We start from the raw sequence: 24,974 nt of genomic DNA on the forward strand, positions 1-24,974 counted from the left end.
TGTAGCTTTTAAATGGCCACTGTCCAATGTGCTAAATCTGATGTTGTTCTATTTTACCGTACTTTTCTCGTATCTGCTTGAACAAAATATTTATGTGCACCTTTACTAGGAAGGAATGCTTCTGGCTAATAAATAACGATGATGCATTAGAACTAGTACATCATTCTGCTTATAATCTCTTAGTTTTACATCTTACTTTGCCTCTGTAGGAAGTTCCTATCCAAAATCCTGTATATCTCATGCTAGGTACGTCTTTTGGGTCTGCTGCCAAAGGAACCGGGCTCAAAGCTCTTGAATTTGCTCTCTCCATCTGCAAATCTGTCGATATGTATGGTTTCACAGTGGATCCAGGTTACAAAGAATGGTAAAGAGTCTCAACTGACAACTTCAATGATTAATCACAAATTCACAGTATTGGTTTTTTTGTTATTAGATAAATCATTTTTGTTTCTTACCAGGACTAGATATTTCTCAGAATCTCGACAGGGGCATACTCCACTACATGGTCGGGCATACTATCAGATGATGGAGTGTTTGGGAGTAAGTGTCCTACTGTGTAATGGTAACTATTAATCATTAATGGATTCTATCAGTCGTGAAATATGAGGGTTGCTGTTCCCTCAGATCACTAACTCGTTAGACTTTGTGCGGGGTTGTCACAGTTTAAACTGCTTATTGAAAAGGGAATGTATGTAAAGGGTGCCAAACTCCATCGTGTAACAGGCTATCCTCCAGGCTCCAAACCCCTTCCTCTAAGAATTACTTTGTAATTTACCTGTCCGTATGTTGAATTTCTTTTCTGGTAAAGGAAACAGCAAAACAGAATGGGAAGAGTCGGTTGGTGAGATTCGTTTTTGGCCAAATATATATCCTTTGGTGAAAGCCATTAGATGATCTCATGAGTCATGCATGACCTGTTGGGTACATGTACAAACCCTAGTAGCGGGAAATCTGCTTCCTTTACTTGCTTTTTGACACGATTGAATGAATCTTTGGTCTATCGCTCTAAATCTTTTCATCCTATTGTATTTGTTTTTTTTTTCTTAAGCTTATCAGGATCCATTCTCCAATGCGGGCCAAACCTAATCGACTGGTGAAATGGTTACCCAACCATGGTACACTTGCCGCCGCAAGGATTGCATCTGAAAAGTTGTTGAGGTAAAGTTTCTCTTCTTTTCTCTGCTTTCAAATATCTAGTGTTACCGGTTCATCTCAGTTAAAAGCTAAGTTACATTGATAAGGATAGGTGTGTCCGTATCCGACACGGATACGAAGGGTCTGACATGGTGAATATGAAAAATTAAGGTATATCACTTACAATATGTGTCCGGCACAGACACGTGGATATGTATCCGACACGCATTATTCTTGAAATATGGCGTGTCCATGTTACATAGGTTAAAAGTAAAATAGCAGATTTCCTAATCTGTTTGCTAATGAGCACGGATGAGAAGTAAACTCTGTCACCCTTTTAGTTTAGTTACTCCAAGTCAGCAATCATGAAACTTTGTCTGATGTGTTTGACCAAAAAATATTGTGTTTGACAGCCAGATTTTTCCTTTTGTCAAACAAATTTGCATTTAACAGCCAGATCTCCTTTTCCATTGACTTTAAGAAGGAATGTTTGTGATCCTGTTAGCATGTGTCCGTATCATGTAATTTGGTAAGGATGCAGACATGTCATTTTCTGCTCGGCCATTGTTGTCTCATTGAAAAACCCAGAATTATACCGTCTATTTCTTCATAAGTGTGTGTACTGTCACACTTGAATATAGCCCGAGGGTCTGGAGGAAGAACATTCTACAGTATGTTAGCTGAAATGCATGTTGCCAACTTGCCCTCAGTCGATGAGTATTATGTGATTTAGGCTCTGCTTGGAAGACAAACAACATTTGCATTTGGATTAGAAATGGGCTTTGAAGGGTTCAGTGAGGTCATTGTCTAGTGTAAGTCCCGCTCAAAGGTCCTTCAATTTTTGCAGTATTAGAATGGCCGAATGGGACAAAAGTTATTAAAATTATATTCACACTGTTGAATATGAAAAGAAGAAGAAAGTCTGGAGAAAAAGAAAGAGAAAACTATAAGGCCTTAGCTGGTTTCAGCCTTCTCTCACATCTTTATATAGAAAAATAGTGGGGTTTACATCATAAAAACATAAGATGTCCCAACTGCCCCTTGGAAATCTAACAAAGTTTGATGTTAAGTGTCATTCTTGATAGAGATTTTAGTAGGTGACCTACCAAGACAACCAAAGCCGCACAAAACCTTAGTTTTACTTATATCCTTACCTTCAAACTGTTGTTAATTGGGTGGTATACCAAGTGTTGGGTGGTATACCAAGTGCATCCTTACCATTGCTAAATTAGTCTACTGTATACTATCTGATCGCCTGTTCGTTTCTATCCAAAAGGAGGGTGGAAGCTGGGAGGGACCCTCTTGGAGCTTGTTCCATTGTCAAGAAGCAAAGAACGCAAAAGAATACAAAAACTGATGGCCTCCCACAGGCTGCTGTGAAACATCAGAGTTACGTTAAGGGGGCAACAATGTACCCATTGGAGCATAGTGTCGGTCATGGTATGCTCTGCACAGTTCCCAATGTCTAAATGAATGAAATGCCGATCTTGGCTTTAAGCATCAGTGGACCAAGAATTACTGGCAGCTACATCTTTCCTGAGAACCATCCCTAGATAACCTGCCATCTCGAAGCTTTGAATCTTTCCCTTGTTGCTCACCCGCTTTGATTTGGAGTGTGTTAGTAAGTGTCAACCAGGCAAGCACTCTTCACTGAGTTGATCTGCGATCTTTTGATGTAACTTCTTTTTCTCTGCCATGGTTTTCCCTACTGAACTGTCTGCCTTAAAAAGACTGCTCAGATTAGCGGGAGAAAAAAAGAAAGACTGCTCAGGGCCTTCAAATGTACTGGACAATCATCAGGCTTTGGAATCGATAGCTGCATGATTTCATTTAATTCATTTATTGTTTTTCTTTAAAATATTTTCAGTATTTATGCATCTTTTAGTCTTTTCGGGCACCGCGCAAAAGGTTTGAAACTGAAGAATTTTTTTTAGCAACCCTCTCTTTTGTAATCGCTATTAAGGACTACATTTGCCCAGCACTAATATTTTTAAATGCAGAAGTAATAACTTAATTTCCAATGTGTGTTGGAATATGTTTGTTTCGGTTTAGAATCATTCAGACACCTGTGAGGTGGACTGGTGGAGAAATGAAGACCGTTGGATTTTCCCTAAATTAACAACTGAAATGTTTAATTAATGTTGCTTTTGAGAAGATAGGTGTGCTGGGCAACTTGCATAAATCCTCTTGAAATATCCTCTGGTGTGCAGTGTGCTCATGAAACAGAATTACAGAAATCAGCATACCTCAATTTTGAAAACTAAGGGAGTGTTTGTTAAATTTTAACTCATGGAAAGGAAATAAAATTGGTGGTCCACTATGGAATGGAATGGAATAGAATGGAATAGAAATAATTTTAAATGGTATATGTTTGGTAAACTGGGGTAAGGAAAATAAAAACTGGAGAAAGGAATAATCATGTTTGTTTGCAAAAGCTATGGAAATGAATAATTGTATTGTTGGGTTATGGGTGTATTAGTAGTAAGTCCCTATCTATTTATTTCCTTTCCTTTCCACACAATTTTACACAATTTTTTCCATTTCCATAAATTTGTTTCCATATGGAAAAGTCAATTTTCTTTCTATGGGTAAACAAACACCTTAAAAACTATGGAAAAGGTGGACCATTCTTATTTTCCTTTCCTTTCCATAGTATTTCTATCATAATAAACTCACCCTAATTGTATCGGGTGTACTGTTGTGAGCATTTATAGCACAATAACATTCATTATCTTAACGAAATTCACCTCATTACCTGAAATTTAAGAATACAGTCGTTTCAGTGTTCCTTGGTCTATCACGATTTTCTATCTTAAAAGCATGCCAATAGTTCCGTGGTATGTCATCTGTGGCATATCTTGATTCAAACGTGTGTCGGAGTTTTTTTAAATGGATGACGTGTATATATGTGTTTTGGGTTACATAAATAACCCATTTTGGAATATACTAAAGTTGGGCACCCAACTCGAAATCAATTGCATTTTTTTATTTTTTGCTTAGAGAAATGCAAAAACTTCAATTTTAGTTTTTATTATTGTTGACTAGAATGAAATTTTTTTCTCTCTTCATCCAACCATATCTTTCTCTCTTTTATGCCTAACAACTGTTCTTATTTTTAAATTAGGTTATCAAAAAATAGATGGGCAAAAACAAATGACCAAGTAACCAAGAGATACATTAAAAAAATAATAAAATACTATTGCCCCACTGTAGATAAGAGGCGTAATCTTTAAAGTATTTTAGATTTCCAAGACAAATATAACTCAAAATATTTAAATTTATTATTTAGTGGAGAAGTGAAACCATTCTTCGGTAGGTCTTTGTATTAATTTCTTTTTCTTTTTAAGAAATGAACCTTTTAAAAAGAGAATGGTTTCACCCTCAACATAATAGCTGATTCTTCTCAATTGATATTTGCTAAGAGCATCTCTAGGTGGTGGTAGTATACTCTTCAAATTTGAAGAATTTTTTTGGAGAATCTGGTCGCAAATTTCGACCAACTCTAGGTGGTCGCAAATATCGACCACAAATGCAATTGGAAACCCTACCATGCGCCGGCGTACGCTACAAGCCCGATGTAATGTCGCCATTATTACCATTGCCGCCCCAAGTTCAAAAAACTCTTTGCGGCGTAAAAAAAAAAACTTACGACATTATTAGTGGGCGCCGCCAAGATTTCTTGGCGCGTGGTCTTGTCAAAAAGTCAAAACAACTTGGGGCTTACATTAGTATGGCGCCACGACATTACTATTGTCGCTCCGCATCCAAACCTCCAGATTTGCGAATAAAAATGCGAACAGACAGGTTATGCGACCATGAATGAGGCCACCTAGAGATGGAATTCCGAGAAATTCCGAATTTTTTCTTCAAATATGAAGAATTTGACAGGTTATACTACCACCAAGAGATGCTATAAGACAAAATCCATTGTTTGGTAGAAGGGTAAGATCATTCTTCTCTTTAGAAGTTATTGTTCTGGCCTCCACAAATATGGCCCAATAAAAGCCCAATTCAATATAAAGCCCATGCTCAAAGTCCATGCTACAAAAAAGCCTACGTTCAGAGCCTATGCTCAGAGTTTATCAACAAAAAAGCCCACGCTCAGAACCCATGTTCAGAGCTTATCTACAAAAATCTCACACTCAGAGCCCATGCTCAAAGCTTATCTACAAAAAACCCATGCTCAAAGCCTACACACCTACACGTAAAATCAATTGCGCACATATTTTGCGAGTCAAACAACTTCCACAACTTCGTCCACATTCAAGATTCACTTCTATCAACTTTATATCGTGTGACAGCTCTCCCTCCAGTTCTCTAACTTTATCCCACGATTAGACAGTTCTCCCGCCAGTTCTCCAACTTCATCCCACAATTAGCCAGTTCTCCAACTTCATCCCACGATTGGACAGTTCTCCCGCCAGTTCTCCAACTTCATCCCACAATTGGACAGTTCTCCCGCTAGTTCTCCAATTTCATCCACGATTGGAATATTGGAGAACGAGGAAATAACTATCACCAATCCTACCTATAAAATCCAACCTTCGTTATTTTTCCAGAACTACGCCATCGAGACATGATCCCAAGCAATACATTTGGGTACGTAGGCAACTTCACACTGAAGTCCAGTCTCATCTTTCCCCAACAACCATCTCCAAAAACATTACTTCCGACCCTCAACTGGTGTGTTTTGGCAAATCTTGCTAAAACATATTTGGCGTCGTCTGTGCTCCTACCCTCAACCACAAAACAAAAGTTACGTCAATGGCTTATCGAAAAACAAACAACGGTGAAAGTATCCCTTTTACCGCACAAGTTCAGCACTCCCTTTCTGCTGGGAATTCACTTTCCAAGTCTGATAGTCCTCGGCCATCTGCGACTGAGAGAGTGGGTATCCATATATCTGATCCATCAACTCAAGTCGACCATCATCTCCGACAATTGGAGAGCAAGAATAACAATCTGAAGAAACATCTGCATCAACTTCTCGAAGATGATTCAGGGTCCACGGCAAAAAGTGTTTGGGATCGTTTGAACATTGAAGCATCTCTTTCAAAGACTCCAAGTACAAACTCCCGCACCAAGAGAAATCGTGTGAGTCGCTTACGAAAGGCTTCGTGCAAACAAAATGTGCAACGCCGAAAGCGAACACTTTCCAGTGTAATCGTAAGCGAATCCACAAACTCCTCTGCCGACCTTGATGCCGATCACCCTGTGAGGGATCACCAACTCAAAAAAGATCTCATGACAAAAACCGGTTTAGCCAATTCGAACCGTACTAAGGGAGATCGGCAAAATATCCATATAGGTCGGCAAGGTAGACTACCCAACCAACGAAAAACACATGAAGTTCCTACCCCAAGCTCTAGGAGGGGTAGCCAAGTCACTGCAAGTCCTCGTCGCAACAGCAGTATGCACCGATCTCGACAACAGCACTATTCACCAAGCAGTTCCAGTTCACAACCTAGTCGCTCAAGTTGTAGTCCCAATCCAAGAGCTCATTGTCGGCCAAAGTATGTTGACAATGGTAGCCATGGAGATGGAGACTCACTTGCATCAGGTCAAGAAAATGGTTGTGACAGTCTAGCACTCCGTCCGTATTCTCCCGATGTTCACCATAGGAGACAAAGGAACTGATCTCCACTACTGGCAAAGTCACCTTCATCTGCATGGACGGGTTGACGAGAACTCAGTCCACCTCCTCCGAAGAAATCTTGGCCAAAACGTCCACAGTTCGGTCGTGACCATCGTCAAGAGAATGCTTCATTTTCTGAGCGACGTCTCCATGAATGATACTGAAGGCTGTAAATGATAAGGAGTCACGAGAAAACAAAATACGAAATCTCGCTATAGAGAGTGGTATCGATTCTCCCTTCTCTCTCCGAATCCAAACAACCGTTCATCACAAGGACTTCAAGCCCGAATTGAAAAGTATGATGAGATTGATAGAGATCCTTTGATGCATCTTGTTAATTACGAAACAAGATGATCTTATGGACTTTCGACGATGCTCTTCTTTGCAAGTTATTCCCGTCCACACTCATTGGAATTGAGTCGATGAGATGGTTTAACATGCTTCCAGAAAGATCCATCCACAATTTTACTGATCTTGCATACAAGTTTGCCAAGCATTTTCATCACAATTGGAAAGAACCAAAAAATATTGATTCTCTATTCAGTATTAAACAACAAAAGGACGAAAAACTTCGATGAAGTTTGTTCGCGAGATTTCGAAGCGGTACCGTTGAAATTCCAGATGCATCTAATATTCTTGTCATTTATGCTTTCAAGGAAGGCATTAATTATGATAGAGACGGCATTTACAACTCTATAGTAAAAGACGTCCCAACAACTCGTTATGAACTTTTTGCTCGAACTCAACAGTTTATTCGAGTTGAAGATGATGCATCGGCATGAGTTCACAGAGATAGGGATCGGATAAGCAAGCCGCAGGAACAAAGTCAAAAACCAAAGTTTCAACAAACAACCGATCAAAATTCCAAGAGTGATGGTAGGCCACAACAATGGAACGACAAAGAACAAAAGAAACTTCCTGAGTTAAAGCTTACCACCCTCAACGAGAAGTATGTTGTTATCTATGAGAAGATTAAGGGAAAGAATATCTTATCTCCACCTTTTCCTCTCTCAGAAGATACCAAGGCTACACGTGACAAATCACTGTGGTGCAAATTCCACGATGATTTTGGTCATGAAACTGAACAATGCCGATCTCTAAGGGGTAAAATCCAAGGTTTGATCGAGAAAGGTATGCTTCAGGATTACGTGCTGGGTAAAACGAAACAAGCTTTAGTCGTGACCGCACATAATGTAATCAAAGTCGGTCATGCCAGAGTTGATTCAATGTCTAACACCCAACGCAAGAATTTCAATCACTCCAAGATCACTGATCTCATCCACCACTATGTTTATAGTGGATACGATTCTATCCACGGTATGGGTACTGAGACTTATGAGGAAGGACCTCTCTGTTGGACTGACAATGATCTGATAGGAGTGCATCATCCTCATTATGATGCTGTTGTAATACAAGCTTTTGTTAGAATTCATCGTGTGCAGAAAATCATGATCGATACAGGTAGTTCAGCAAGTGTGATCTACAAGCGTTGTTACAAGGGACTCAATCTCCCTGAGAAAATGATAGTTCCCGATCCAAATCCTATCACTAGCTTCGATGGGACAGCAGCAAAATCAATTGGTAGATGCTCTCTTCCAGTGACATTATTGAACAAGGAAGTTACAATTGATTTTCATCTCATGGATTGTAACTCCTCTTACAATGTCATTCTGGGAAGAGATTGGATCCACTTAATGGGAGCTGTCGTTTCTACTTTCCATCAGGCTATCAAGTTCTGGTGTGATGGTATGGTATGCAAAGTTCGAAGTGATCAGACAACAGCTTTGAAGTGCCATGAGTATGTACTCAAAGATTATAAAGATTCGGAAGTCAAGGGCAACACCATCCTAAATGTCGATGGGGGAAAATAGCAATTACAGAATTCCATTGGTCGGGTAAACGCTATAGAGCAGCGTTTAGGTGCCCCCCGCCATCGACAGGCTCCTCGAAATACAGATCGGCAACAAGGAAGAAGAAACCACTTTTATTTCTGCGGAAATTTCCAAGAAGGAACAGGGATGAACTCATTGAGCTTTTGAAGAAAAATTGCACGCTGTTTTGCGTGGGACGGTCGAACAAATGCCCGATTATATCCTCCTTCACTTGCATGTCACAGTCGGATATCGACAAAACACAAAAGCCAAGTGCATCGGAAGCCTTGCCCGAATGGCTCCCGATCAAAGCTCAAAGTGAAAGAAGAGATCGACAAACTTCTAAGTGTTAATTTTATTAGGCCTGTACTATATCTGAAATGGATATCCAATGTAGTAGCAAATCCTAAGAAAAAATGGGAAACTTAGAATGCGTGTTGATTTTATCGATGTCAATAAAAATGTCCCGTTCACCCGTGATCCCTTTGCCTCTCAGTATTTCTGAAATGGTTGATGCCACTTCAGGGTTTAAACCAATTTCTTTTATGGATGCCTCAATGGGATTTTATCAAATTGCATTAGCTGAAGATGAACAAGAACTTACAACTTTCATAACATACCAAGGTTTATTTTGCTATAGGGTAATGTCTTTCGGTCTAAAAAATGCATCGGCAACATATCAGAAATTCATAAATACATCATTTTAGACTTCTTAGGCAAGTTTATGGAAGTTTATATTGACGATATGGTCATCAAGTCGCATGAAGAGTCTTCTCACCTTCATCACTTGCAAAAATTCTTTGATCGGCTTGTGCATATTCGAATGCGTCTAAATCCAACAAAATGTGCATTTGGGTTAGCATCGGGTAAATTTTTTGGATATCTTATGACCAAACGAGGCATTGAAGCTAATCCTGATAAAATCCGTGCAATTACCGAAATGCCCTTGCCAAAAACAAAGAAGCAGATCCAGCAATTTACGGGTAGGATAGCCACTTTGGGTAGATTTATCTCAAAATATTCAGATCGGCTCCACCCTTTTTTTCAAGCCATTAAGGGATCCCCACAATGGACAGATGAGTGTGACGTAGCTTTTCAGAAAATGAAAGAATACCTAGTACAGCCGCCAATTCTTGCTAGTCCGACCACCGGACAAACAATTGGCATCTATTTGGCAGTATCATAAATAGTTGTGAGTGCCGTCTTATTCATTGATGATGAAAATGAACAAGCAATTTTCTTCATAAGTAAGACCCTTACAGCTCCAGAAGCAAGGTATTCACATATTGAGAAAATAGCTCTCTCACTTGTCCATAGTGCACGAAGATTGAATCCTTATTTCCAAGGGCGTATCATCAATGTCTACACTGAATACCCCTTGAGAAAAGTTCTTCAAAATGCTTATTCGAGCCGATTAGCAGAATGGGAAACATATTTGAGTGCCTACGAAATTATCTACAAAGCCCGATCATCTGATAAATGCCACACAATGGCATCACTTATGGCCGATTTTCCTGTCGATGACATACCGACCATGGAAGAGCAGTTTGAGGAACCTCCTCCTAATCCACAACAAGGATCGGCTGATCCATCCACAAGTGCCGACCCTTCTTTATGGATTCTACACACGGACGGTTCCAAGAACAAATCAGGTTCAGGTCTTGGTTGTGTTTTGAGCCGACCTGATGGCGAGAAAATTGAAAAATCTGTTCGCCTCGGATTTTGTGCATCAAACAATGAAGCTGAATATGAAGTGGTTCTTTATGCAATGCAAATAGCACTTGACCTGGGGGCAACAAAGATCGAGTTATTCACTGACTCAAAGCTTGTTGCGAATCAATTTGGTGGATCTTTTGTTGCTCGAAATGATAGGATGGCTGCACATGTCCGAAAAATGCATGAGCTATCCATTCATTTCAAATCCATTGCAGTTCACCAACGCTCTTGCAATGATAATCTTCACGCCGATGCCTTAGCCTATCTCTCTGCTGCAGTTGATGTTAACAATGAAAAAAAAAATCTATATTGATTTCCAACCTTTTCCAAGCATAACTGTTATAGAAGAACATGTTCAAAACTTATATATTGCTCATCTATGCTATTTCCATACGACATCTCGGAATTTCGAATTCGAGCAAGTAAATGTCGTAACAACAAGGAAAAGAAAGAGAGAAGAGCTAGCTCAATTGGCCGACACAAGTTCAGAATCTCACTCAGAGGAAGCAGCTCAAGAAGATTTAGCCGACTATCAAGATTTGGCCGATCATCGTTTTGAGAGTGATTCTCCACTCACACAGGATGCCGACCAAAGCAATGTTGATATAGAAGATGAGTCCCATGAAGCAGATAATTCTCCAGAAGTACCACATTTGGATGTTCAATCTATCGACGGTGATTCTTCACCAGATGATTGGAAACCTACTTATTTAGAATTTATGCAACATGGAACTCTACCTGAGGATTCGTCACTTTCCTACAAAATTAAGAGAGATGCCTAGAAATTTGTCATAATTCCAAATTCTAAAGGCAAGCTCCTACTTTATAGGAAAGCAAACAATTTTAGTCCTCTTCTCAGATGTCTTTCCAAAGATCATGGTCATCTAGTTCTCAAAGAAATACACTCTAGACTTTGTGGAAACCATTCTGGGGGACGTAGTCTTGCACATAAAGTCATGACTCAAGGATACTGGTGGCCTAGCATGCAAAGACACTAAGCGGAATTTGCCCAAAAATGCATACCATGTCAAAAACATGCAAATATGGGCAAACTTCAAGCAACGGAACTCCACCCAATTCTAAGCCCTTGGCCTTTTGCAAAATGGGGCTTGGATATTGTGGGACCCCTACCAAAGGCTCCTAGAAGTGTACGATTCTTATTGGTTGCGACTGATTATTTCACTAAATGGGTAGAAGCTAGCTCAACCGCTTGTCAACATCTCAGCAACAGATGTTCGGCGTTTCTTATGAAAAGACATCGTTTGTCGCTTTAGAATTCCATCTAACATCGTCTCTGACAACGGTAAACAATTTGATGCGGAAGAAATTCACAAATTTTGTGCCTCACTAAAAATTCAGCATAATTTTTCCGCTCCATATTATCCACAAGCAAATGGACAAGCAGAAGTAACCAATAAGATGATTCTCTCGACTTTGAAGAAGAAGCTTAATGAAGCAAAAGGAAATTGGGTTAAAAAGTTGCCAGCAGTGCTTTGGGCTTATCGCACCACTCCTAAGCATTCTACCAATCTTTCCCCTTTCAACCTAGCTTATGGCATGGATGATGTCCTCCCGACAGAATTAATTGCACCAACTACAAGGACAGAAGCGGTACAAACTGGAAACAATGATGCTGCTCTAACTTTGGTGGCAGACTCAATCGATAAAACTCGAGAAGAAGCTTTACAATGTCTAATAAAATATCAGGCAGACATGAAACACAAATATGATAGAAAGCTTCGCCTCAATAGTTTTGAACCAGAAGATTGAGTACTTAGCCGAAAACAGAAGCTCATTGAATCTAGAAAGCTGTCAGAGAATTGGGAAGGACCGTTCATCATTGATAGGCCAGCATCTAAAGGGTCTTATTTCCTTCGTAGAATCACTGGAGAAAAATTTGCCAAGCCATGGAATGCTTTTCATTTGAAAAAGTTTTATCGTTGAATGTTTTGTTTTTTATTCATTGTAATCATTTCATAATTCAATAAAATTCGATCCATCTTTCGTTTTAACTAGGAATCAAATACCCCAAATTTCATTACGTTATCATTGCACTATGGGGGCGGTGACACCCCAAATTTCATTACGTTATCATTGCACTATGGGGGCGGTGACACCCCAAATTTCATTACGTTAACATTACACTTTGGGGGCAGAAACACTCCAAATTTCATTACGTTATCATCACATTGTGGGGGCGACGACACAACAAATTTCATTATGTTATCATTACACTTACACTGTGGAGGAGACGACACCCCAAATTTAATTTTGTTATCGATCATTAAACTATGGGGGCGACAACACCCCAAATTTCATTATGTTATCATTACAATATGGGGGCGGCAACACCCCAAATTTTATTATGTTATCATTAAACTATGGGGGCGACGACACCCCAAATTTCATTATGATATTTTAACTATGGGGGCGACGACACCCCAAATTTCATTATGTTATCATTACACTTTGGGGGCGGCGACACTTCAAATTTCATTACGTTATCATTATATTATGGGGGCGGTGACACCCCAATTACGTTATCCTTAATACTTATAACTATTTTTCCGACCTATCTCAAGGCTAGATTACCCAACTCTTATATATTTTGACCGACCTATTATGATTACCAATATAATAAAAAATATATAAAAATCCAAATATCATGAATACAGTGAAAAAAAAAACCATAATCAAGAAAGAAAAAAACCATAACCTAACCTTACATCATCCTAACAATAAAAAACAAATACTTCACTCAAGAAGTTGCAGCATAATGCTATCCTCCACTGGAACTGGAACACCTTTTAGATCCGATGGTGATACATCTTCCAACTTCCTATAACACATAGTATAATAATCTGACAGCTGCTGCAATTTTTCTCGTTTCTCAGAATCTCTCGATTTCCAAAGTCCAACACTTGCCGATGCTTCACGCAACAACGCCTCAGATTTCTTAGTTTCAACTGCATGCTTCTCAATCATATCATCCTTCTCTTCACACCCAACCCTAAAATTTTCCACCCTATCATGATATTCATCTAACTACTACTTCTTCAAAAATGCATTCTCTTCCAATAGTACCTTATAGTCTCCTCTAATCCCCTCAGCCTCGCATACTCATTTAGCCAATTCCAATTTCTCACATTTTAAAATCTCAACTTTATTACTCAAAACCTTCTGCTCCCTGAGAACAACAATTTCTTGATTCTGTTTCGACAATTCAGCTTTCATGATATTCATTTTCATCTCATAGTCAAGCAAAACTACTTCACTTCTCATAAGTACTCCTCTCAATCGTTCATTCTCCTGAAAGATGAGCTCTCTCTCCTTCCAAATATTTCTCAATCTCGCATATTCACTGGTTTTAATCTTATAATTTTCTTTAGCTTCTAAGATTTCTGTAGCATAATCCCCAAGCTTCGACGCCTAAGAGAACAAAAATAACGTGTTAAATACCCCCCCCCCCCCCACACACACACACACACAAATTACCTCTGCAAGCTTTGAATTCAACATATTAACGGTTTTTACAAAATCTACACTTCGTTGATAATCCAAACACAATAACTCTGGATCTGAAATATTAGACAAAATGATTTAAAATAATAATATATAATAATAAGTAAATACTATAAAAATAATTATTCAACATCTAACCTTCAATTGCCAAGGCTTACACGTCTGGAGTGATGAGCACAGGCATTGTAGAATTGCCGCTCATCCCTGGCTGCAATGAAGAAGGTACAGTTGAGCCAACAATGATGTTGGTACTAACCACAGTAGACACTTCTATTGACACACCTGCATCGGTGTCAACAGAAGTCGGCAATCCAGTATTAGTGCCAACAATAGTAGACACTTCAGATTTTGTACCAACAATTGTTGACACTTCTGTGGACACACCTGCATCGGTGTCAACAGCAGAAGTCGGCAATCCAGCATTAGTGCAAACAACAGTTGATACTAAACTCGACACACCAGCAATGGTGCCATCGGCAGAAGTTGCTACACCAGCATTGGTGCCAACAACAGGTGTTGGAACTCCAAAACTACTTCCACCAAAAGGAGTTGGCACTCCAAAATGATCCTGACAACAGAAATTGAACCCATTGTATCTCCATCATCGTCAACTTTTTCCATCTACATTATCAAAAGAAAAATTAAACAATCAATAACGAAAATAATTCTAAATCACAAAAACAAGATCAACACTAACATCAAGTTTAGATATACTGTTAGTCATCACTTCCCCACCGATATCATCATCATTATCAATATCATGCACATCAGTAGTTTTTTGTGTCGAAAGACAAAAAAACTGCATAATGAAACGTCATTCCAAAATATATTATAGGTATTACATATATGATATTTTAAAAGAAATATTATATACATACCATTTCTTGATCCTCAATCCCTTCCTCAATTTTACTTGAGTTATCCCTAGCTTTCTTTTCCCTTTTTTTTTGGACGACGCTTTTTTCTTCTTTTTCTAATATTTTCTTGTCCGCTATCTTCCGAGTCATCTCCTTCTACTTCTTCACATCTTCACTGCTATCATCTACAATAACATTCTTTCTCTTCTTTGAGCCACAGTAAGGTGCTAATTCCCTAGGCTCATTAAGCAGTCCAGTTTCTATATCATGATAATAATCTACAATATCGTCTGGAAAACGACAGATCATAGACATCAGCATTATGACTAAACAAACTAACAAATTTCTTTTTTATCATCTCGCTGCTAAACAATGATATATTTGGAAACTTCAGAATATCCCCTATAAAAAAAAAACAAGATAATCATAATGTGATGTTAACTATTTAAAATAATAATTATAAGAATATTGAGTTAACATCTTACCTGATATATTGTTAGGATAATCAATATTTTCGAACCTCCAATTGCCTTTGATCTTAAAACCATACAATTTCGCATTCTTGTAGTTCAAAGGCATCCTATAAAACCGATAATTCTGGTTGTGATGGTTATGATATCCCAACGCATAATTTTTAAAAGAAGCCTTGTTTTGTCGCAGAGGCTTCAATAACTCAAACAATAGGTCTGAAGACATACTTCTTTGATAAACCTTACAAATCCTCGCTATACGGGCAAAGATAGCCCAATAGCTAGGAGATAATTGTAAAGGATGCAATCTCCATCGAGCTAATAATTCGGAAACTGATTTTCGAAATGGAATACTACAACCAAGCCAAAAATGTGAAAACAATAAAATTATCTTATCATTTTCACACTTTTGGTTGATATCGCTTCCAATATACTCAATAGAAACATCATCTCCAATATCATACTGTGCTCTCAAACTATCTGCATCAATACCCTTCGCCACCCTATTCATATTAAAATCCCCCTTATCACCCCATCTCCTCTTCAAATTATAATTCCTCTCCATTAAACAAATATTTTCAATACTGTCAAAAAGATAGAAAAATATCAAACCCTTCTCTCAAAAGCAAAGACGAAAATACAATATTGTTTTTTAACAAGTATACATGTTGGACAAACTTACGGTATAACTAACGTATTTATTTGGATTCTTAATAATTTCTTTGCATAATTACTAGAACTAAACATGGTTTACTGTCTCTTATTGGGATCCAAATCCTAATATACATTCCTCAAAAACAAAAATTCTTACTGTTCATAACATGGCAACAGACTTTTTGTGATAAGAATGAAGAAAACATAAAAAAAAAAAAAGGTGTGAACATGAATGGAAACATACCTTACTGCACAAGTAAAACAAGAACATGAACCAGAAGATAAGAACTTTTATTTCTTCTTTTCTCAAACCTAACTATTTCTATTTTTTAAGTCTGATAATTTTTCTGCTCCCACAAATTCTCCTTTTATAGATATTCTAACTCCAGAGCTGTATACCAATAGGACTAGATTTTCAACACTGACCCAACAATCACTTTCCTAATTCGCTTAAGCTTCGCCCTTCTATTAGGTTATCTTCAACAGACCTTGTTATATATGAAGTTTGAATTCGAATTTGGAAATTAATTGCAGCATCTTCAACAGACCTTGTTCTATTAGTTTATCTTCAACAGAACTCACTTACTAAAAGTTTGAATTTGGCCGCTCGTAACATGCCGATCAACTTACCCGATCAATATTTTGGAAAAGAAAGTTGCGGATTTATATGATTGCCGACCCAAAGTGTTAGACATGCCGCTCAATCTCTTTGAGTAGTTGCTTCGATCACTTTTGCCGATCCCGTTGAACCACCGATGCCGAATCTTTGAACTGCCGATGCCGCTCTATACTTTAAATTGCCGCTGGTGTGCTGATCCATTTGAATAGCCGCTGAATGAATTGCCGCTGCTTGATTTGCCGCTTGTTGAATTTTCGATAGCAACTGGGACATCTTCTTTATTTGCTTTTATCAAAAATTCAGCCAATTCTTTGACCTTTCCAGCTTCAAAGAAGGACTTAACCAGTTTGGCGTAAATTTTCTCAGTTGGCTGAAGTATACCACATTCAGAAGTAACCAGTTCAACTCGCTTCTGCAAGTTTTCCAATAAAAGATCAAGTGTCTCATTTGCCTCAGCCTCTAGGCCTACATAATTTCGATCTCTACAGAACTCTTCATACGACAAGTCTGAGCTTTCAACAAATATAGGCTGCTTTAGAACATCAGATTTTTTAAGGCCACGGGCTTGTCTGGAATTTACTGTGGGCGAGGAGAACTTACGAGTACCAACAGCTTCAAGTGTAAGTGTTGCCGAAGCAAGAGAATTACGTGCTTTCTTCGCCCTAGAGAGCATTTCCAAGACCATTTGTGATGCAGAACTAAGGTCACCAAAGTTCAAATGACATGTCAGCAAACTGTTAAAGAACTGTTGATATTTAAATTCGAGTCAGCCTTTATACCAACTCGAGGCATCATTTCCAGAAGTTGTTCAGCCTTCCTAGTTGTGCCAAATAACAAACAGCCAGCCAAATCAAGGTTGAAGACAGTAGTGTTAGGCTTCATCGAAAGCAAAGGCCTGTTAGTCTTCTTCCGTGGATCTACCCTGTTATCTTGGAACAAGTATCCTATTTCTAGAATTAACTCAGCAGCAAGGTATGCACCAGAGGCTGTCCTTGATATGTGAGCCACAATTGCCGACCATGCCGTTACCGGGGGGTACTTTTCTGTTTCAACCATTCTTCTTAGCACAGTCGATGCAGGTATTGGCAACCCATACTTAGCAAGACTGAAACAGAGGTATATTAGAGTTTCAAATTTTAACAATTCATGCTTATCTTCATCAAAAATCAGTTCCACCAAACTGTGAGATTTCTCAAGCCACTGAAGGTCACGACTTTCTGCAAGACCAGTAAGAAGATTATTTAATATGGATTTTCTAGGAAATCCTTCCATCTCCTTATACTATTGATATAACTTCCATGAATCATCAAATCTGCATTCAACAATGGAATTTTCTAATTCTACACTTAGGCGAGATGGGTGACGAGCCTGCACTAATATCGTTTCAGCCATGGTCGAAAAGGAGAGCCTCCACGAATTAGTACACACATTGTTCAGCTTCCCAAGAGGACTGTCCTCGTTTACATCATCCAAACTGCAAGCAGAACTTTTCTTGACGTTGAAATGGCTGCCACCGAGCAAGGAAAATGAATAAAAAAGACTTGGAGTAAACTTGTGGCGAAACCTCTTGATTGATAGCATTTTTTCCATCAAAGTATAAACACCACTCTGCAGTGGTAGTCCAACAAACCAACTTCAGCAATACGAAGAGCACCTTCTTGAATATACAAGAATTTCATGACTTAAAACCAGATGTTCGTTCAAGTCATAACTGTCTTTGGCATGAAGAAAACTTGGTTGTAACTGGAAAGCGCTCTACAGAGTGGTGGCGAGCACCAAATGCCTCGAAAGATTTGATCCTAAATTATCACAAGATCGGTGTTATACAAGGGCCATTCAAGATTGTTTGGCCAAGTAACGTGAACAAGGATCTGGTCTCAGCTGAGTTCGTGTAACCAAGTCTTGTTACAACTACTTCTATCAGTCTTTTGGAACATACATCAACATTCATTGCCGAGCCCATCTGTGCTTCTATCGTCTTTTTGCCGATCTGAACATTGAAAAATGCGCTAGCATTGCCGAGCTATAAATGCTGCTCCCATTGCCGATCCAAATGAATTGCCAATCCAATTGTCGTTCAAACATGATTTGCCAATCTAATTGCCGATCCAAATGAATTGCCAATCCAATTGCCGTACAAATATGATTTGACAATCCTATTGTTGTTCAAATATGATTTGCCGATCCTTCAATATATTGACATGCCCATATCAAATACCAGAAAATTGGGTATAGGTACACATACGCAAATTTCTTAAGTTTAGAGGAAATAGCAAACTTTTTTTTTTTTTTTTTCTGTTATGAACTACACCGAATTCGTAAATAGTACCAAGTTCACAACCTAGTTCACTGAATAATAAATGGAAACGAACTGAAAATAAAGGATAAACAAAACAATCTCTCTGATTCAAAAAGAATGCAGAGCCTAATCTCTATTTCACTGAAACTAGAGCCTGAGTTCTTAACTATTTTCTACTTAGCTTTCTCTATCATTTTTCATTACATATAGCACTTGCTTTCTCTCTCTTCTACAACCTCATGATATCTAGGCCATACACGTGGCATCATCTAGTATCACCTAACTCTAAAAAGACTGAAATACTAAACTACCCTAGTGCATTTAAAGTAAGACACACATAACCTTTGCCATGTCTTGGGACATGACATTTTCCTCCATAAAAACTGAAATTTGACATCTGTCTCAAATTTCAGACTGACTTTTACAATTTTGACCTCTTTTATTAGTCCCAACTAAAGAAGCCAACTAGAAGCCAACTACCAACAAAAAAAGCTACTTAACTAAATCGCTTACCAAAAGTGTAGTGGGTTAATCAAAATAACTAAAATTCATTCGAAATCTAAAAATTCCAATTAAAAGTGAGATGAATTTCGGATAGACCAAAACAATGTTGAAAACATCAACTTCAAAAAACGGAAAAAAATGTATGTTGATTACAACTAATTTCAATACAGCTTTAACAATTTAAAATGCATCTCTAATAATTTTGAATAATATGTTTAAGCTTTGTTTGATGTAATTAAAATTGTGAAATTGTGAAAGAACAAATGGTTTTTTTTTTAAGACAATTGTATTATTTGATTGCAAAGACATCTTGGAGCAATACACACGCATCTCTTTGCCTAATGAGTGGCCTCGATTGACACACACACCTACAAAATTTGAGCACATTAGATTTTAGTATTATTTATTTGTGGAAGAAATTGACAGATTAAAATGAAAGGGTAAAAAGAGAAATAAGAAATTTTAAAAACAGTTAATACACCCAAAAAGTGACGTGTTGCTAAAATTGGAGTATAATCAAAAATAATATTGGTCTTTCTCTAGACAAAAAATACACTAAAGAAAGTGTCTAGTGCCCAATTTCTAGTATCAAATACATCCAACTAAAAAGCAAAGCCAATACCCAATTCTGATTCATAGCCCAGCCCTTTATATTTAAGACTAAATAGTTTCATCTAAAAAGCCCATGAACTCCTTTTTATGGTCTTTTAACTATAGCTTCAATTCTTCACTGCGGACCCATATATTTATTTTGTTCTGTTTCTTTCCTAAAGTTTTATTTACCAAACTACCATCACTCACCAATATTGAAACTGTCGAAACCTTTACTCTTTTATTCTTACCCACAATTTACCAAATTGCCTTTACATTTTATCAAATAACTTTGATTTTTTACATGCCAATTTAATATCTTCTGTTCATGATATTTGCCCACCCCTACCACTTCCATTTTACCAATCAATATAACAGTTTACAAACCTTAAAAAAAAAATTAAAAAAAAAAAAAAAAAAATTTGCCACACAGGCTTTGCCCATGTAACAAAGAGATGGCGATGTTCCAGCCCCCACAAATGTGGCCCAATAAAAGCCCAATTCAATATAAAGCCCATGCTCAGAGTCCATGCTACAAAAAAGCCTACGCTCAGAGCCCATGCTCAGAGCTTATTTACAAAAAAGCCCACGCTCAGAACCCATGTTCAGAGCTTATTTACAAAAAGCCCACGCTCAGAGCCCATGCTTAGAGCTTATCTACAAAAAGGCCACGCTCAAAGCCTACATACCTACACGTAAAATCAATTGCGCACATATTTTGCGAGTCAAACAACTTCCACAACTTTGTCCACATTCAAGATTCACTTTCATCAACTTTATATCGTGTGACAGTTCTCCCATTAGTTCTCCAACTTCATCCCACGATTAAACAGTTCTCCCGCCAGTTCTCCAACTTCATCCCACGATTAGACAGTTCTCCCTTCAGTTCTCCAACTTCATCCCACGATTAGATAGTTCTCCCGCCAATTCTCCAACTTCATCCCATGATTAGACAGTTCTCCCGCCAGTTTTCCAACTTCATCCCACAATTAGACAGTTCTCCCTCCAATTCTCCAACTTCATCCCACGATTAGACAATTCTCCCGCCAGTTCTCCAACTTCATCCCACGATTAGACAGTTCTCCAACTTCATCCCACAATTGAACAGTTCTCCCGCCAGTTCTCCAACTTCATCCGACGATTAAAATATTGGAGAACGAGGAAGTAACTATCACCAATCCTATCTATAAAATCCAACCTTCGTCATTTTTCCAGAACTACGCCATTGAGACTTGATCCCAAACAATACATTGGGTACGTAGGCAACTTCACACTGAAGTTCAGTTTCATCTTTCCCCAACAACTATCTCCTTCACTATCTCCAAAAACATTACTTCCGACCCTCAACTGGTGTGTTTTGGAAAATCTTGCTGAAACAGTTACTCTTTAGCATCTCTTCATATTATAATTTTTTTTTCCCCATTTTCATTTCCCTTGGGAACATTTGTTTGCTAGTAATTGGCATATATATTTACATTTGTTAAAGTTTTGGAAGCAAGAAGATTATCTAACCCCTTGTTGCAAGAGAACAATCAACCGCGAACAAAACCAACGGAACACTAGTTTCCTGGTTTTTCAAATTCAAAACCACTAACCCAAAAAAGAAGACTTGTCTCTCACACTAAAGACTACAAAAGAAAAAAAAAACTCCGTTGATTTCTGTTTCAAAAGCCACAGAACTTTTCCAACACCTGGAACTTAAATTTGAGTAAAACCCATTTCTCTCTCTTTACATCTGTTCATCTTCCTTTGGTGAAACCTCAATCTCTCTCTCTCTCTCTCTAACTTCACTCACTCCAATCCAAAAACCTACCCCCCCTCTATACTTATTTACCCTTTCTCAATCACATTTTCACAAATGTCCTACATTACCCAACCCCATATCTTCTTTCCTTCATCAATTCCACCATATAACCTTGTTTTCTTGCTACCTTTTTCTACATTTTTCACATTTCAGGAAAACGAGGAGTTTCTTGGAATGGCTGGTTTTTCCACGAATGATCATCGTCGCAACGGAATGAGTGAGTTACTTGGTACTGGGTTTGGGATTTTTAGGAAGAAAAGGATGGCTAGACAGAGAAGGAGTAACATAAATGTGTTGCTACCTTTTGTTACTGCTTCTGCTGCTGATGCTTCTTCGCACGTGCGGGAGTTGTCTGTAAATGCCCAGCAGCAGAATCTACACGTGCCTGGCTTGTCTCAGCCTCTTGTAAGTTCTTTTATTTAATCTTTTTCCCATGATTTGTGTGTGTGTATGTGTTTTGTTTAGGCTTCTTGATTTTTTGATTTCATTGAATTTTTGCGTAATTGTGAGATGTGTCTACTTTTTTTTGCTCGGTAAAATGCAGATACTGAAATGTGAACACTGAACAGTGAAGAATAATCTAGCTGCTAATAGCCTAGACTTTTGGAATTAGTGATTTGTGTTTCAGTCAAAGCAAATATTGATTAATATGATAGTATGTGTATGAGTTCATTATTTCCAATTTGTGACAGAAATTCTCCTGTTTTCACTAGGGGATCAAATGTGTAGAACCTGGTGATCTTATGAGACTATATTTTTAGTATGTATTCATCCAGATTAACCCATATGATAGATGCTAAACTTTTGTTCATATGGCAAGGTCAGGAGAAAGGACTAGTAAATGTAAACATTTCTGTATACAGAGTAACAAACTATATTTTTATATCTCTATGGACAGAGCAGTTTGAATTTTGTGCTTTTTTTTTTTCTAGCATTTTTACCCGTTTTTAAACACGCGCCCTATATTTAAATAAAAAAATCAAGCTATGAATAAAGGAGTATTTTGCAGCTTTACATATCCTTTTAATCCTATTAGATATATAGATGTGCAATATACATACTGACATACTGTCCACTGGTAAAAATAATTCACTTAGGCAATGAGAACCTGCCGGATCTTGATCCAAATTGGTCAGAGGTCCAATACTTGTCTGAAAGTCAGATATACTTTTAGTTCCAAACCCGTAAAACAAAAAGGACTTCGGTTAAATTCTAATCATTTGATACCCTGGTTTTTACCTTTTTCTACAGAAGAGCACCCCTTTCTCCTGAAGTACTTCTTATAACTCGGAAACCAACATATTGAAATTATTTACCCCTTTATATTTGAGTATGCTTTGTTCATCACAACTCAAAAGAAACTTTACAACTTCATGTGATTTCATGCTGTAGGTAACTGAACCAAAGATGCTGAGATTTCTTCTTCAAAAGGAGCTTAGGCACAGTGATGTTGGTACTCTAGGGAGAGTTGTACTCCCAAAGGTTTGCACTTTAAGTTTTTAAACTTGTAAACTGATTCCTCAGAGAGGGTACCCTAACTAAAAGCCATGTGATGGTGAATCCTTGACAAGCTAAGTCATTTGCATTTTAGTACATATTGGGCGTGCATATCAAAGTTTGGATTTAATCTTGAGGGTAAGAAGTACAACCTCACGGTGAGGGTACCCACTTCGAAGAAATTCCCTAAACTTGAGAACATTCTTGATATGGTCCTAGTTAGTGTCAGTCATGTAGATTTAACAGTACCTATGACATCTCTCATTTATGATATAGCATTATCACATGGTTGCCTGATACTAGATATTGTATGATTGATATTCCATTTTGTTACTGCATTTTGATGTATGTCTTCTCTTTTGCACGCATGCAATGAATAAAATTGGCTCTCAGAGAGCTTCGGAGGCCTTCCTTCCTAGCCTTGATACCAAGGACGGCGTCTTTATCACCATGTATGACATGGATGGTCGGGGAGTTTGGGATTTCAAGTTCAGGTTTGAATCGTTTTCTTCATAACTAATGACGACTATTGATGTATTGAGTGGGATATATGTCTAATCTAAGAGAATGGATACTGGAGAGTTGATAACGTACAGTAAAATCAATTGTGGGCATTATACACAAGACATGCCTGTCTCCACATATGCTCCTTGAGTCCTAGCTAGCCGTACAATGTGAAACTGGACACTTTGATTTTTTAAATTATAAAATTTCACTATACTATTCAGTTTCAATGTAAATCTCAGACTTGGGTGATAATCGTAAAGCAATGAGAAGATTGATTATATTGGTGGCAAGCATGGGAGAGTTTTGGTTTCTTTTTCTTTCTTTTTTTCCTTTTGAAACGAAAGACTTTTTATTTACAGGCCTAGCTTCTTACTTGTATACGAAATTTGGTCTTAACTATCAATCCCAAGAGCGAGTTTATCCTACTAATGATAAGATTTCTCCATCCCTACTTCTGCCTCCTCCACAATATGTTTCTTGATGATTTATCGCATTTTTTTTTGTTTTTTGTTTTTCCAGGTATTGGCCCAACAACAATAGCCGAATGTATGTACTTGAGAATACTGGTGAGCTTCTTATATTTTGACCAATAATTTTTGTCTATATTGTTCAAAATCCACTAGACAATAATGTTGGTTATTTCTCAGGGGACTTTGTTAAGACTCACGAGCTACAAATTGGGGATTTCCTTATGCTATACAAAGATGAACACAACCAAAAATATGTAAATTCTGTCATTGTCTATTAATATTAGTTAAATTTTGTCTGGTATCATAGCTTTTATCGAGCATTTAATTTGTTTCTCAGGTCATTCGGGCTAGGAAGGCATTGGACTTAAATGTAAGTTGGGACGGACAAGTGTTATTTGATTCCAGTGTTCGACTTGTTCCTGACATTGAGGCACATAAACCAAATTACTTTCCGGTAAATTACTCCATGGTAGATGAGATGGATATGTTCTTCCCCTACAACAACACGTTTCCAGATCTAAATGTTTCAGACAGCATTTCAATGGACATTCCAAACTTTTCAAGCCTTGGGACAGTGACGGCAAGCGGCTTTGAGTCCTTTGATAACTTTCCTCTTGATGAATATTGATATTTGTGATGAACAAACAACATCAGCACTCTATGTTATTTCTGGCTGGCTTAATGTAGATGTTACTAATTAGTAATTACTATGTATGTTTTCTTTAATTGGACTAAAATGTATGTATGTGTTTTTTTCTGAATGTGGACTGAAAGTAATATCATAGTCGACATTCCGAAATTTAAATTTCGTGCTTTCTTAGTAT

General features: G+C 37.9%; 3 protein-coding genes and 1 pseudogene across 4 annotated transcripts in view; 3 read left to right on the plus strand and 1 right to left on the minus strand.

The window, feature by feature from the left end:
* LOC147496441 (Glycosyltransferase family 29 (sialyltransferase) family protein) overlaps positions 1–3,155 on the plus strand; it is a 30,450-nt gene extending 27,295 nt beyond the window's left edge. For both annotated transcript variants that reach the window (XM_086559460.1, XM_086559461.1), the window contains 4 exons: positions 210–364; positions 459–540; positions 1,049–1,158; positions 2,411–3,155. In XM_086559460.1, the coding sequence (XP_086415586.1) occupies positions 210–364; positions 459–540; positions 1,049–1,158; positions 2,411–2,603 (540 nt within the window). In that variant the 3' untranslated portion in view covers positions 2,604–3,155. The remainder of the gene's footprint in view (positions 1–209; positions 365–458; positions 541–1,048; positions 1,159–2,410) is intronic.
* A 6,230-nt stretch (positions 3,156–9,385) lies between these two features.
* Positions 9,386–12,126, plus strand: LOC147496443 (uncharacterized). Its single transcript, XM_086562578.1, has 4 exons — positions 9,386–9,623; positions 9,903–10,639; positions 10,776–11,000; positions 11,716–12,126. The coding sequence occupies exons 1-4, from the start codon at positions 9,386–9,388 to the stop codon at positions 12,124–12,126; spliced, it is 1,611 nt and encodes a 536-aa protein (XP_086418704.1).
* A 3,600-nt stretch (positions 12,127–15,726) lies between these two features.
* On the minus strand, positions 15,727–19,120 carry LOC147496444 (pentatricopeptide repeat-containing protein At1g03100, mitochondrial pseudogene; annotated as a pseudogene).
* A 2,370-nt stretch (positions 19,121–21,490) lies between these two features.
* LOC147496445 (B3 domain-containing transcription factor FUS3-like) lies at positions 21,491–24,934 on the plus strand. The gene is made up of 6 exons (XM_086559462.1): positions 21,491–22,081; positions 23,069–23,158; positions 23,567–23,667; positions 24,200–24,246; positions 24,328–24,404; positions 24,488–24,934. Exons 1-6 carry the CDS (start codon positions 21,731–21,733, stop codon positions 24,776–24,778), a joined length of 957 nt encoding a protein of 318 aa, XP_086415588.1. The 5' UTR covers positions 21,491–21,730; the 3' UTR covers positions 24,779–24,934.
* Positions 24,935–24,974: the final 40 nt, after the last annotated feature.

Source organism: Coptis chinensis, chromosome 5, assembly GCF_015680905.1.
Source record: "Coptis chinensis isolate HL-2020 chromosome 5, ASM1568090v1, whole genome shotgun sequence".
Classification (NCBI taxonomy): Eukaryota; Viridiplantae; Streptophyta; class Magnoliopsida; order Ranunculales; family Ranunculaceae; genus Coptis; species Coptis chinensis.

What these genes read in the sequence shown, in the direction of transcription:
- LOC147496443 (XM_086562578.1), top strand. Translation starts at nt 9,386, where the DNA reads ATGGTCATCAAGTCGCATGAAGAGTCTTCTCACCTTCATCACTTGCAA. An exon ending in ATCTCTCTGCTGCAGTTGAT is followed by an intron (nt 10,640 to 10,775) that starts GTTAACAATGAA and finishes TTCGAATTCGAG; the next exon opens with CAAGTAAATGTCGTAACAAC. An exon ending in AAGCAGATAATTCTCCAGAA is followed by an intron (nt 11,001 to 11,715) that starts GTACCACATTTG and finishes CTAAAAATTCAG; the next exon opens with CATAATTTTTCCGCTCCATA.
- LOC147496445 (XM_086559462.1), top strand. Translation starts at nt 21,731, where the DNA reads ATGTCCTACATTACCCAACCCCATATCTTCTTTCCTTCATCAATTCCA. An exon ending in GGAGAGTTGTACTCCCAAAG is followed by an intron (nt 23,159 to 23,566) that starts GTTTGCACTTTA and finishes ATTGGCTCTCAG; the next exon opens with AGAGCTTCGGAGGCCTTCCT. An exon ending in GTATGTACTTGAGAATACTG is followed by an intron (nt 24,247 to 24,327) that starts GTGAGCTTCTTA and finishes GTTATTTCTCAG; the next exon opens with GGGACTTTGTTAAGACTCAC.